At 33.4% G+C, this 15,748-nt stretch overlaps 1 protein-coding gene across 1 annotated transcript in view; it reads left to right on the top strand.

Annotated features, from left to right (window-relative positions):
* The window catches only part of LOC128857390 (uncharacterized), a 155,447-nt gene that overhangs the window by 80,958 nt on the left and 58,741 nt on the right, over positions 1-15,748 (top strand). Inside the window, exon 3 of the mRNA XM_054093133.1 lies at positions 10,760-10,936. Within this exon, the coding sequence (XP_053949108.1) occupies positions 10,760-10,936 (177 nt within the window). The remainder of the gene's footprint in view (positions 1-10,759; positions 10,937-15,748) is intronic.

Raw genomic sequence — 15,748 nt, 5'->3', positions numbered from 1 at the left:
TGCTCTTGAAAATATGCGCACACCAAATAGTTCATCAGTACTTTTTTGCAACTGCGCTGCCGCGCATTCATTGCAACATCCCATGGTGGCGGAGCTAATCGTTTGCCGGTTTGCAATTAATTTCCAGTTTACTCCACATAGTTGTGGAAAGTTTGTGTCTTCGCTGCAATGCACAGTCATTGCTTTGTGTTGCTTTTATTAGTTTTGTTGGTTGCGCTGACAGCAGGAAATAATTTGCTTTGCTATTGTTGCTGCAAAACTGTGAATGTATTATATCAAAAGTAGGCATACATATACATAGTACACTTGCCGGAGAACGTTAACGTTCTCTGCACTTGCTTTTAAATAGCGGAATGTGTGGAAATGAGAAATGCTCACTAACACACTCGGGACTGGTGAAGCTGGAGTAATTTATTATTTGCGCTTGGCGGGAAATATTGCAAATTCTCAATTTACTGAGTTCTAAGCACAGTTGGCATGGTTTGTTGCAGTTCATTTGAACAAACAAACAAAAACAATAGCTGTTGCATTGAAGTGCTTTTATATAGTAAAAAGTGTGATTTATGGCATTATTTACATTTGTATTATAAAAGTGCAGGTATTTTTGAGTTATTATCCAAATATTTCAGCCTTTATTACAATAATTTTAGCTACATTTTTTAATTAAAAGTGGTTTAATAATGAGTAATAAAATGTATACAATAATCAGAGAAGACCTTCTCTTGATTTTTTGTTGGATATTTTCCTGCATGTATCGGTAGTTGTTGTTAAGCTTTTTTTCTTGTTTGTTAAATTCACTTCTCTATTGCAATCTGTTTTTTAAACATTGAGCAAAGTTTTTACTTAAAGCTATTTAATTCATTTACAAAAAAAAAACATTTATGGAATACACCCAGTGGTTCAACCGTTTGCCAGTTTTATGACAAATAATCATTTAGACTAATTTATTATCATATGAGGCCTTTCGTAGACTCTCTTTTGAGTCTGGTATAGGTTATGGGATTTGCAATTATTTCTGTGACAAGAGAGTTCGAGTGCGATTGTGGTCGTGTATTGTGTGTTGTGGCATATTTTCTTATTTCTTCAATTATTGTGCGTACTTTAAGATGAATTTTGTGATATAATAAGGGGTGTTTAAGATCATTCTGAGGATTGTAGACTGGAATCTTTGCAGTTTTCGATTGTTGAATGTTCTATGTCCATTTAGGTTTCAAGTTAGCTGAGTGAAGTGAGAGCTTACTTTTGAATCTAAAATCTAAGATTTTTCTTTTTTAAGAAATAAAATAAAATTTTTATTAAGAAATAAGTAAAAATGAAATTAAAGAAATAGAATTTTTTAATTTGTTATCACAAAGGATACGAGGGTTTTTTGTTTTTGTCAAAGGGTCTATCTATTTATATATCTCTTATATCATCGTTAGGACATATAAAATATGCTGAACAAATTTTATCAGAATACCAATATGGCTTTCGCCCGGATCGTTCAACTACTAACCAATTGTCACTCTAGCTATCAATGGAAAAATACTATGAACACAACATTGATCTTCATATGCTTTGTATTGATTTCAAACAAGCATTTGAACGCATTAAGCGAATGACAATGCCAACAATTTTTAAAAAGTGCCAACTCCAAAAAAAAAACTAATCAGGTTAATAATGATGAAGCTACGAAACTCTGAGTTCAAAATCATGATACAGGACAACAAATCTGAGGCCTTTCATATGCAGACTGGCGTAAGACAGGGTGACACACTTTCCTCAACAATTTTTGACTTAAAGCAGTGCTGTGCAATAGACGAGCTAAGCGATGCCAAAAAACTGGACATATACTCACACAAATAGAAAAGAACACGCCGACGATATTACGACTGCCAGCACAATTAAAAGTGCACTAGTAACAACCTTTTCGGAAAGTTAAGAAGCGACACCAAATTGGACTAAAGATTAACAACGAAAAAACCAAATGCGTTCTGCTCTCTTGGCTAAAAAATAAACAGCCACCAAAAAAGGTTAATATGGGAAAGTACAAATTTGTAGTAGTAAACACGTTCACAAATCTTAGCTACAAGCTGACAACAGATAACATCTACAATGAGTCTTACTGTAGAGTCCTTATAAAATAATAAAAACGCATCACATATAAAACTTTAACAGACCTAGCAAGCCAACACAGGCTGATCTGGCCGCAGGCTGAGCTGCAAATATTGGCAAGAAAAATGCTCAGAAAAATATTTGGCGCAGTCAAAATTGCACTATAGGAATGGCACATGTGACGTAAATATGAGCTGGAGGAACTAATGAAAGGCGAAAATGTAGAACATTACATTAAAGCGCAACGAATATGATGGGTAGGCCACGTTACAAGAGTGTGCAGTTCAAGGGCCCAAAGGGAAGCATTGGCGGCAAATGCATACACAAGTAAAGCAAGAGGAAGACCAAGATCGAGGTGGATAGATGATGTGCAGGAAAATCTGGAACAAATTAATCTAAGGAACTGGAAGATACGGTAACGGACAAAGCAGCATGGCGGTGTACTTTTCAGCAGGTCAAAGCTCAGAAGTAGCTGTAGCGCCAAACGATGGTGATCAACATCATCAGGTTTCATCAGCTCACAATCCTCCATTGTAGTAACTTTGACTTTGTATTTGCCATTTATAATTCTAAAACTTTTATTATCTCCTATTGCAAATCACTTCCGTGCTAGTTTTTGCAATGCTACTTTATTCAGCGAGGCGCAATAATTTGCAGAAGCGGCAAAGTACGATTGCAATAGCAGAGAGCACAAAAACAAAGCAAACGACGAAGTAGCAACTAAGCAAACGAATCGAATGATTTCTAAACTGGGAGCTAACCAAAAGCCTCGTAATCTCAAAACCGAACAGAAATTCAACATCATTTTTTCTACCCCTCATCTACCCATGGCATACGAATTTCATGCATAAAATAATTTACAATTACCAAATCTAATGACTACTCATACGCCGCTGAGTAACGTACAAACAAACGGGTCAAATGGTCAAGCAGTTAAATGTGATTTTGCGAGTATACAGAGCATACAGGGTCTTTTAATGTTAGGGTTCTTTGTTAGCAGTTTCTTGACAGAGGTTACAGTTCGAGTGCGAGTAGTTTTATAAATATTATTCTTATTCAGGTTGATTATCCTTTTACCCAAGAATCAGCCCATTCAATTCGAAAATCCATATATTGTAAAGGGTGGTTAAATTTCAAGGGCCGGGCAGACTAGTCACATACCCTGCCAGAAAGCAAAATAGATTAACGAAACCATAGCAAGACTGAGTCTTGACGAGGCCCATGCTTCCGCGAGGAGTGAACAAGGAAAAAAATTATTAATTTAATTAATTGGCGAGGAAAGAAAAAATGAGTACGCAGCACTACTATTTAAAATCTATTGTCTCATATGCATATGAAATTTTTCCTGGATAGCAAACAAAGTTGCACCCTGAATAAAAACTTTTATTGAACAATTTGTGTTGTTGTTGTTGTTGTTGTTGTTATTATTATTATTATTACTGTTATTATTATACCTTGATGTCTCCACATGAGGGAGTTTTTGAATCTCAGGACATACTACGACGGCTGCTGTGATGCTGCGTTAGCCATTTTCATCCTTCTCATCCGCAAAACAAAGAGAAACAAAGAACAAAAAAACCTTTTTATTTTTAAAATTATTATTGTTGTTTTTCACAAAACCCACACTTTACAAAACTTTGCCTAGTGTTTTGCAGTTATTAATCGTTGCCGTCTAGCTATAGGTCCTATCCAACAGCAGGCCCAGGATACAGGATTGTTCGAAAATTTTCTCTTATCTGCTCTGTGCAAGCCATAGGCGCAAATGGACTAAACTGATGTTACCTGTCATGTTCGACCGACTGTCGCAAATCCTCCTGCCATTAAGCAGAAGGGAGTGCAGACGGTTGGTCGGACTCATGACGGGCCAGTTTCTGTGGGCGAAGCACATGGAAAAGGTGGGCATCTCAGACATTGTACTCTGCCCAGCTTGGAGAGAAGAGGAGGATGAGACGGGGGACCACTTTCTGTGCGTCTGCCCGGCCTTCGCTCGAATCAGGTAGCTTGAGATCTTTGGCACTGATGTGTTAAGAAGCGACCACCTTGGCTCCTTGGCACCTCAAGATCCACTCAGATTTCTTCGGAAATCGAGTAGATTTAAAGAAAATTAAAAGGGAATCCAAGTGTAGTACATTGGACTTAATTAAGGGGGTATTCTAGTCTAGAGGCCCGAATTTCGAGCATTTTTTGACGATGAATAAAAAAAAAGCTATTGATATTTTTACGATACATTTTTCTATCATTTATTTATTCATATATTAGGAGCACACAAAATAAATTTGAAAAAAAAAATGAATTTTCATCGAGTTATGCGTCCTTGAAGTGGAAGGGGGGAAAAAAAGGCAGTGTCCCCGTCGTCACGATTTCTACCCTTGTGGTCATCTGAAAAAAAAAAATACAAATTCTTAATTAATATGAATGTCATTATCGTATGAACCAGAAAAAACGGAAAAAAAGATTTTTCCCATAAAATGGCGGCTACTCAAAAAATTGAGGTCGATTTTTCTCTTATTTTTAAGCTTTCTCGAATTGTTTACACATATTAAAAAATTGAAATTTCCAGTTTTTCGAGCTTCATACGATAGAGATATATTTAAGGAATATTCATGACAAATTTCAAGCAAATCGGTTTATTAGAACTTGAGATATCGTGCCGACCGTATCGAAAGAAGTAGTTTCCAGAAAAACACGTTTAAAGCTCGCCGACTGCTCAAACCAGTCTAGTTCTTGCGTCACTAAAATAGTTGTAGCTTCGAAAATAATTCGAATTTTGAAAAATCCTTTTAGGGAGATATTTTTGAATAGTTAAACTATCAAATTTTGAAAAAAAAAAATTTTCGATTTTTTCAAATTTCTAGACTAGAATACCCCCTTAATTAAAAAAAAAACACCAGAAACACCAGAACAAACACAGCATTAATACTGTTGCAGTGATTAGTATCAGTGAGCCACTTTTGTCCAAAAATACAATCACCGTCAACAGATGGCAATATTGAGGTATTTTCACAATATCTTCTGGACTTTCGTTGGTGGATATAGGCAATATGTGGTTACAGTAAGACGTGCCAATATGAAACGCAGCCAACAAGACAATCAATAGATGTAGCACAAACAAAATTGTAGGAACAAATAATTCTGCAATATTCTATAGTTATTTGGCAGTTAGGATTGCCTGATTTAATGCCTTTGGACTATTTTCTGTGGAGATGGCTCCGCAAAGTTAGAAATTATGCGAATAAACTCGATGCAATTGCATTTTTAATAAACTCCCAGTTATGTTTAAATGCACTCGAAAATCTCATCGGAAGTATTTATACCTGTAAGCGCGCACCTGGAGGACATTTGGGATATTTCAATTTTTACTTGTAAATTACTCTCTCTCTCTCTCTCCCTCCCTGTCTCTCTCTCTCCCTCTCTCTCTCTCTCTATCACTTATGCCAATGAAAATGAATTCATATTCAGAAAATTTTGTTTTATTTGAATTACAAAAAAAAAGTACATTCGAACTTAGAAGACCCTGTAAAAGTAGAAATCATAAACACAGTACCAAAATGCCTACTGGTATTTGCGCCTTCCTCAAGCGCTCCTCTCTCTCTCCCTCTCTCTCTCTCTCTCTATTACACATGCCAATGAAAATGAATTCATATTCAGAAAATTTTGTTTTATTTGAATTACAAAAAAAAATTACACTCGAACTCAGAAGACCCTGTAAAAGTGTAAATCATAAAAACAGTAACAAAATGCCTACTCGTATTTGGGCCTTCCTCAATTGCTCATACTAAGTATACGTACGCGCGTGACATGGCTACTCACAACTATAATTTTGGTGCATTATTAAGCCTAACTTAAGTGCTGCTTACGCAATCGCCCGCATGACAATGCCAACTAATTGGCTCAACATAATCGCATCACCATTATTTCTGCGTACATGACAATTGTGCACATCTTCCACAGCCGTGCAGTCATTCCGTGTTGTTCCACTGTAATGAAAGGCGTGAGAAGATTTTATGTGGGCTTATTTCATTCAAAGTGACTACCTGGCTTACGCAACAAAATACTGAAACAACGAACTTTTCTTTTCATATGTTAAATTTTCATTAATTTTTCATATAGTCGGGGTTATGTGGAGTGCGCCATAGAGCGCAATTTCAATGAAGGATTTTATGGTGTTCAGTGTGTTTGCCATTCATCGTTAGAGAGTTAGTGTCAGTCATTAAAAATAGTGTCCCAGCTACACACGTACATGTATATGTATATGTATGCGCATGCATAGGCGTGTATGTGTGTGTGTGTGTGGTGTGCAACTTAAGCTCTTTAATGCGGCTAGCAACAAGGAAGTTCATATCACCCAAATCAAGCTGTGCGACGTTATGATGTAATTTTATGCGTAAATCAACAGGAAAAGCGAAACGTCTACGATCTGCATGGCGCTGTGGTATGGAGGCGAGCTTTGGATTTCATTACAGTTTAAGTTTTTTTATCGTTTTTGATTATTATTATCTTTTTTTTGTTATTTACGTGGATTTTCGATAGTTAATGAATACCGGGAAGTTACAGATGCAATGAAATATTATGTGAAAATTTTCTGCTTGTACTTTCATTTTTATCACTTACTTGTGAGTGTAGTGGCGGCCCTTTCCTCCTCCCTGGAATGCTAAATGCTTATATGTTCGGTAATGCTGAACTTGTTAACATTTTCAAAATAAATTAAAGAGTTTGTGGTGCAAGTACTGGACTCTATTATGGAGCAGCAAGAAACTAAATTTTATTGTAAGCGCACAGCAAAGCGTTAAGGCACGCGCTCGAGAGTAAATACCTCTTAAAATCTATTTGAGGAAAGCGGGAAGAATACCCAAAGGATCCGGTTTAAAAATAAAGATTTCCTTTAGGTTATCAATCTGTATTTTCAGAACTCTGTAAAGGCATTTAAAACGAAAATTGCAAAAAAAAGTATTCTGTATACGAAAATTCTGTACAGACAAAAAATTGTAAGACGAAAATTAAAAAAAAAGACGAAAAAAGACAAAAAAATGTGAAACCAAAATTGCCATAAAAAAATTATGCATACGAAAACTCTGTAAAGACAAAAAAATATCAAACGAAAATTGCAATAAAAAATTCTTTAAAGACAAAAAATTTAAAACAAAAATTACAATAAAAAAATTCTGCATACGAAAACTCTGTAAAGACAAAAAAATATCAAACGAAAATTGCAATAAAAAATTCTTTAAAGACAAAAAATTTAAAACAAAAATTACAATAAAAAAATTCTGCATACAAAAATTCTGTAAAGACAAGAAAATTTTAAACAAAAATTGCAATAAAAAAATTCTGCATACAAAAATTCTGTAAAGACAAGAAAATTTTAAACAAAAATTGCAATAAAAAAATTCTTTAAAGACAAAAAATTTAAAACAAAAATTACAATAAAAAAATTCTGCATACAAAAAGTCTGTAAAGACAAGAAAATTTTAAACAAAAATTGCAATAAAAAAATTCTTTAAAGACAAAAAATTTAAAACAAAACTACAATATAAAAATTCTGCATACAAAAATTCTGTAAAGACAAGAAAATTTTAAACGAAAATTGCAATAAAAAATTCTGTAAAGACAAGAAAATTTTAAACAAAAATTGCAATAAAAAAATTCTGCATACAAAAATTCTGTAAAGACAAGAAAATTTTAAACGAAAATTGCAATAAAAAATTCTTTAAAGACAAAAAATTTAAAATAAAAATTCCAAAAAAAAAACTTCTGCATAGAAAAATTCTGTAAAGACAAGAAAATTTTAAACAGAAATTGCAATAAAAAATTCTGAACAGACAAAAAATATTAAACGCAAACTGCAATAAAAAAATTCACAAATTAATTAAAAAGATTCTGTAAAGAAAAAAACATTGCATTAAAAAAATTCTACATAGAAAAATTTGTAAAGACAAAAAAAGTAGGTGTAGCGTAGTACACATAACAGAAGTGAGACTTTTAAGGCATGCAAAGAAAGAGGAAGAGACCCGAGAAAGAATGAGAGAGAGAGAAAGAATATATATCTAAATAAATTCACAACATTTGCAGAGAATACAAATAGACAAAGTTTACAAGAAACGAATAAGAGTCGAACGGTGTAGGTAAACGCCGGACACAAACCGTGGCAACAACGCGCACTACTCCGAGCGTTTATCACCCGCACAAACGCAGCGCTTCCAGGACCGAAGCAACGGCACAACTTACCGCAAGGCAATACCAATAAATCCGACGCCGGAATGGATAGCACTTTATAGTACGCACAAGCACTAGCCAGGAAATGGAAATAAGCGCCAAAAAGTAGGCACCAAACAAAACACCAAAAAAATTGGTACCAAAAAACGCCCCAAACAGTAGGCACTAAGGAAATACAACGCAAAAAAATAGGGGCCAAAAATATATTTCCTACAAGTTTGCACCAACAGACAATCGCCAAAAAGTAAGCAGTGTTATTTTGCACTAGAAATTAGCAACCACAAGCGAAAACCTCAGGAAATAACCTAAAGTGTATCTAAGATACAAAGATGGTATAGCTCTCTCTCTCCTTTTCCTCTACGTTATATCTTTTTTCTCTATCGCGGAACGAAAATGCCCAAACGTTGTATGGCTTTGAAGTTTTACTCTCCATTCTCGCTCGCCCATCGACGCTTAAGAAGTTTCACTTCAAAAATGTAAAACGAAAATTGCAAGAAAAAAGTTCGGGGGAAACAAAAATCGGTCAGAACAGTGCGGTGATGCTATTATTGCTTATTTAAAAAAAAAAAAAAGCAATTAAGGATGCCACCCGGCAAAAACCTAAAACAAATAGTTGCTTGTTGTAGATGCACCAGCTTCTCCATGGCAACGTATGTATTTTTTGCTACTCAAATGCGGCAACTTTGATGGTTTTTATAGCCGCCAGTGTTAAAATGAACTACCAGACATGAGATAATGTAGTGAAATTCATGTAAACAGCAACACATTTTTCAAATTCCTTATCATAAAATAAATTTCTAATAAATCAAGATTTATTTAGATTTATTTGTTCAGGTTGTTGTTGTTGTTGTGGAAGCAACATGTATGGGAAATACTGCTGAACTGAGACTCCGGTTGGGAAGAGCCGATAGTCAGAGAACGCTGTTCAGGTCGATAACCCCAGCTATTCGATGGCTTACTACTCTAATTAAGTTATTTATAATTACTATATTTCATATAATTATATTCGGACGCCGTAGCCGAATGGGTTGGTGCGTGATTACCATTCGGAATTCACAGAGAGAACGTTGGTTCGAATCTCGGTGAAGCATCAAAATTAAGAAAAACATTTTTCTAATAACGGTCGCCCCTCGGCAGGCAATGGGAAACCTCCGAGTGTATTTCTGCTTTGAAAAAGCTACTCATAAAAAATATCTGCCGTTCGGAGTCGGGTTGAAACTGTAGGTCCCTCCATTTGTGGAACAGCATCAAAACGGATGCCACAAATAATAGGAGGAGCTCGGTCAAACACCCAAAAAGGGTGTACGCGCCAATTATATATACCTAAATATATATATATCATATAAATAAATAATTAAATATTTTAGTGGTGGTATTGAAATTTAGGTGGCAACGCCACTAAATACTTTCGCATTAAGGGGGTAGTATGGTTAATTCGGTGTAAAACAAGCATATTTTTCGAAATTTTTTTTGTCGACACAGTTGATTTATTCAAAATTTTAAAATTACTTCATTATAAAGTCATATTTTAAGAATATTGTGTGAAATTTTCATTGATTTTTATGAAGAAATGAGTTGGTGGCAGCGAATCTTCGCGGACGTCTCATAAAAAAGTTTTATTGCGGTGTCCCTCAGAACTCATTACTGGATCAACTAAAATCAAAAAACCAAATTGATTTCATCAGCTAATAAAGTTTCGCAGGTAACAACGTCGAATTTTTTTTTTTTTTTTTTTTTTTTAATTTTTTAAAGCGCTTTGAAGTCAAAACACCGATTTTTCATAAAAAAAACTTGAAAACTTTGTTGTTTTAAAATATGACAAAATTTAAAAAAAAAAAAAAACTCGACGTCATTACCTCGTGAATAAAGTAAAGAAACAAAAAAACCAAATTTGTAGATATGAATCTACAGTGGACACCGACCGTAAAAAAGGCAAGTGTGAGAAAAACGCGTTTAAAGATTTTCGGCAGCGTGAAATCCAGTTAGAGAGGTAGATACTTAATCCTTTGTGTCTTTGTCAATTTTACTCTAATGCACTTCAAGCTTTCACACAATAATCTTAAGATGTTATAGAATAATTAAAAAAAAAAAAAAATGAAAAAAAAAAATACCATACTACCCCCTTAAAGCATTTCTGAAAGTATTTTATGTGATACCTGGGAGGCATATTTCAGTCAACTTGAGCATTATTTATCCTTTTTGTAATAAAAATTATTATGGGTTAATTACTAAAGCTTTCTCGCGCAGCTTCCGCTTAAAATCCATATTCTAATATTTAATTCTGTTTTATAATTAATTTCTGAAATATAATTGGCAACGCCATACAACATTTGTTTTTTAAGCTAGTGTTTTTTTCAAAAGCCGTGACTGACTAGTTTTAATCCACTCATTTACGCATTTCCTTACTTTCGAGTCTTTTCTGAATGCTGGTTTCTATTTTCTTTTTTTGCAGAACCACCTTGCAGTTTCCCTGGTTCACCAGCCCACAGCACTGTTGTCTTCTCCAGTGCGAACTTGACGCATGGCACCGTAGCTTCGTACACCTGCGAACGCGGCTTTGAGCTGCTGGGACCGGCGCGGCGTGTTTGCGATAAAGGCGCCTGGGTGCCCGATGGCATACCATTTTGTGGTAAGTTTCAAAGATTCAAGATTCCATATAATTTTCTATATTTATTGCAAATATTTATAAATATTTAGCGAAATTATTAAACACACCGTCTTATGATTAATGGAGTGATTAATAGAGGCCTTCAGCATCAATTTGTTTTTGCGATGGTTTGGATGCAATTCGATTTGTGAATTTACTGAAGGAGAAAGGAGAATCAAAATTTAAACACATTTGTTCTATTGAAGGCATCAGTGCTATGAAATATATGCATATACTAGATGGCGCAAAATTAATCATCCAATTTTTCTTTTCGAGTAACTTTTTTTACTAAATCAAACAAAAAAAATTATTTGCAGTGATGGAAATTTTTGTTCAATTTTGAATTTTTGCCTTGCCTAATTCCTTTCACTTGTCTAATTACCGCTCATGTTTTCTTGCTGAATCTTTTGACCACCAAGAGTGCGAGAAAAGTGAATTACCCAGACCAACGGAAGATACCCATTTTGTGCCTTTTAACTATTAATTTTTGCTTTAAAGGGGGTACATTTCAAAAATATAAATGCAAAGTGGCGCAAAATTAATCATCCAATTTTAATCATCCAATTCTGTTTTTGAATAACTTTATTAAATAAAAAAAATAGTTTGTGTGAAGGAAATCTTTATTTTGGCCTTCACGCACTCCATTATTTGTCTATTTGTATACTGCAGCTGTCTAGTTCATGAGTGTCAAATGTGATTTGCAAAAATTATATATCTTCCAATAAGGTGATTAATTTTGCGCCACCTTATATATGGCGCATGCGATTCTATTCCATACTATCAGTAATCAAAAGAAGTGCTAAACAAGTTTTATCAATATTACATTTTGTGTGATATGACATAAGAGCACAAATTCAAGAAACGCCTGAGCAGAGAAAGGCACCACTGAAGAAACCTACTAAAAGGCTTATCTGGAAGTTAGAACTTTTTGACCATAGACTGCTATAAGTTTTAGTCCTTTAGTATATTGATCTGTTGTTTCCAATATCATCTGCTTGTGAGCAGCTGAATAGGAATTCATTTGAAGAGGTGAAATTTATTTCCTTTATCTCAAATTTGCATGTTAACTGCATTGAATTCAATAAATTTAAATTTATTTATTTATTTCATACAAGTTTGTTTCAGTAAGCTTTTACTAATTTGAAATTTAAAATGTTCGTGCGAATCTAAATCCATTAGTGATATGAAGCAAGAGGCCAAGGAGGTACTAAAACTTACCAGAAGCATCCAAGTTTAGACTAATTTTAGAAGCCTCCAACCGACAGATGGGTTTTTTCATGACTGAAATACACTGTAAAGTTTTTCGTTGCCTGCTGAAGGGTGTCCGCTTTTAGAAAACACTTTTTCTACCATTTGATATTTCATACACGGAGATTCGAAACTGGACACTGCCGAATGGTATCCATGCAACAACCGATTCGTCATTTTTTCCCCCTACGTATATTTCTCGTTTCGATACGCATCGATTTAAAAACCGATATTTTTTATTTTCGACTTAACGTCCACATTAGTTAATATTTAACACCTTTGCCAACAAGACACCTTCGTAGTCCATCATCACGTGAGGAGTTGCCTATCGCCCATCGATCGCGCGCTCAGATTGCGAATAGAGGAACGCTCCGCAGGTATGCAGGGTAGGTGGGAAATAAAATAACTCGCATCAAAAGGCAACCTCTCGAAACTACCTATCTTTGAAACTTCTTCATGAGTAAGCACATCACTCACAAACTGTATGAGCTGGCACAAGGAACACAAATTTTTATATTTTATATAAAATTTTGCCCAAAGAAGGCACAAAGGTTTCTTTCAAATCAAACTTTGCATAAATGAAGTATTTAATGGTATTCGATTTCGCTAAAATTTTCCAATTGGGCTGAATTTATGCTCGAACTAGCAGAAATGTACTTAACAAATGTACAACTTTCAACAACTTTCAGATAATCCTATTTGCTACCCATTCATTATTATAGATTTTTCATTTTTCCCTATCAACAGACGCTACGCACCTTAGCGCCTGGCGAACAATTTGCACTAATGAAAACCCATAAACAATTTCCGTATTTGATAAGTCAAAATTCATGTTCAAACAAGGAAATTAACAATTTTTGCAAATTCAAACGGCAAATATTCAGTTACCCAGCTGAAAATGCCAACTTGCGACTTTGTGAGTGCATAAATTGCCATGGCCGTACAAATGCGCTCAGCCTGGGGCGCTGCAATAAATATGCAATTGCCGTTTGGACACTTGAAAGACAGAAAGAGGACAATTTTGCCACACGCACAAAAAACTGTATATCTAAAACACGCACACATGGCGATTTGGAGGCAGAAACTGTGCGAATTATTTTTCTTTTCTTTATTTATTTTACTTTACGAGGTATGACAATTAAGTTCCGGGAATTTAGTTAAGCTCGTGAATTGGCAACACTGCGTTGTTCGTTAAGACAAATATGGCTGAAAAGGGGGTCTTCTTTCGGATTTTAATCGAAGTGTGGTCCAGTCAGTTTGGTTTTTGTTCTATGTGAGTTTTTCGAGAGCACCTTTTTTAGTAGCGCCATGAAAACAAATGGACTCACATGACAAGTACTTGCGAAAATATATCAGTGAGGATTTATTGCCACGTATTTGTTCAGCGACAAAGATTGCAGAAGTTGTGTAATAACTGGAGTTGAGAACTGGATGTTTAAATAGTAGGAGTCCTAAATAGTCAGCTATGAGTGCATAAAGGTGAAAAGTGGAAACGCCCAAGTCACAAGTTTTTCACAATTTGCAGCACCAAACACCATGAATATGTTTCTGCTGGACTGAAAGTGACTGAAAATCTCTATTCTGGTGTCCAGAAGTAGCTGCTCGTATGCATTTTCCTTGTACAACCCGAACTGGCTAAGAACGGCTAAATCTGGTACTACTACCACTCGCCTACTTATTCTTCATCCTTTGTTTACGAGCTTTTGAAAGCCATTCCGAAGTTGTTGCACCTAATCCATATCCCTACAACCTTTTTCGTTCGTCGAAGGAATTTAGCGTGGTAGTGTACAGCAGGTCAAAATAACTACATTCGCGGTGGTCAGCGGGTACACTTCTGATGAATAAAAATGGTGCATCTAATCGTGAAAATAAGGTGGGACTTATTACGTAGCCTAAGTGGGAGACAACTTTCTTTACCTGTGTCTAGAATATTATTTTGTCCGCAACTTAAGGGGGGGATTTTTAAGTGGCGGGTCCCAAACCATCTATCCTGGAATGCTTCGCCTTCTCACTGTGGCTCACTCCCGAACGTGTGTTCGGAAGCTACCCAGAGTGTACTTGGGCTAATTCAGGAAGTTGTGAGCTGCTTAAACCATATGTAGAAGAATCGTTCTGGCCACTCCCAAGTGAATGGTGATCAGTAACTTTCCGAACTTGCGTGGACTTTTACATAATGAACCATCCTCCATTTCACTTAATTTTGATATTATTTATTTGTTTTATTTTTTTTATTGTTATTTTAATTTTTGTTTAAAATTGTGTTACTATTTTTTTACGTTGCTATTGCCTCTATTTTAATATTATTTATTTATTATTTTAATTTTTTTTTTTTTTTTAATCTTAATATTATCCTAATTTTTTTAGTTTTTTTTTTATTATTTTTTATGTTTATATTATTGATTTATTACTTGAATTTTATGTTATTTTGTTTTATTTTTATTGTTATTTTTGTTTTCTTCTGAATTCTTTATTATCTTTTTCTGTTTTTAATTTTACTTTATTTTTGTGTTATTTATTTGTTATTAGCATTTTATGGCGTTTTTACTTTATTTCATTTTTTACTATTGTATTATTTTTATTTTTTCTTAATTAAATATATATTTTATTGTATTTTTATTATTTCTTTTGTATCTTCATATTATTTATTTCTTTCTTGAACTTTACGTTATTTTGTTTATTTAATATTTATTATAATTTTGATATTGGTACTATTTATGTTTTATTTTACTTTTTAGTCCTACTTAAATTTTTTTTAATTTTATTATCACTCTAATTTTTTTATTTGTCTTTATTTATGTATGTAATTTTGGTTTATTTTGTTTTCTTTTATTTATATATATTTTTTATAGTATTTCATTTTTTTATTATTATTTTTGTTCTTTTATTTCATTATTATTCTAATTTTTTATTGCTTTTCAATTTTATTTCCTTTTTAATTTTATTTTATTTATTTTTACTTTTATATGATTCATTTTGTTTTATTTTTTAAATTTTATTTAGTTTTTAATATTATTTTATTTCTCTTTATTTTTATATGATTTATTTCTTATTTTAATTTATTTTTTACTCTTATATTTATTTTTATTTCTTTTTATTTGTCTTTTATTTTACATTTATTTTATTTCCGTTTTGAATATTCTGCTACTTATTTATGCTATTTTCTTTTTTACTGCTATTTAGTTTCTTTAATGTTTTTTTTGTCCTTATTTTTATGTTATTTTTTTTATTATTGGGATTTAAGGGAAATTAGTTTTATTTTTTACTATTATTTTAATTTTTTTTTCAATTCTAAATTTTTTTTTTGGTATTTGACTTTATTTTTATATTACTTATTGCATTTATACTATTTTTTATAATAGATATTATATTTTTTTATTATTATTTTTATTTCTATTTTTTTTTTTCCCCCAACCAATGTATTTATATATTTATCTTAAAACTAAGATTTCCATACTTCTTATTACGCTCTAACATTTTATATTAAATGGCGTATAGGAAATTCATTTACTTTCTTTCTATGTTTTTAACTTGTCGATGGTTCGATTT

This window comes from Anastrepha ludens, chromosome 3 (assembly GCF_028408465.1).
Source record: "Anastrepha ludens isolate Willacy chromosome 3, idAnaLude1.1, whole genome shotgun sequence".
In the NCBI taxonomy this organism is placed as follows: Eukaryota; Metazoa; Arthropoda; class Insecta; order Diptera; family Tephritidae; genus Anastrepha; species Anastrepha ludens.
This window is presented reverse-complemented; position numbering and strand designations above follow the sequence as displayed.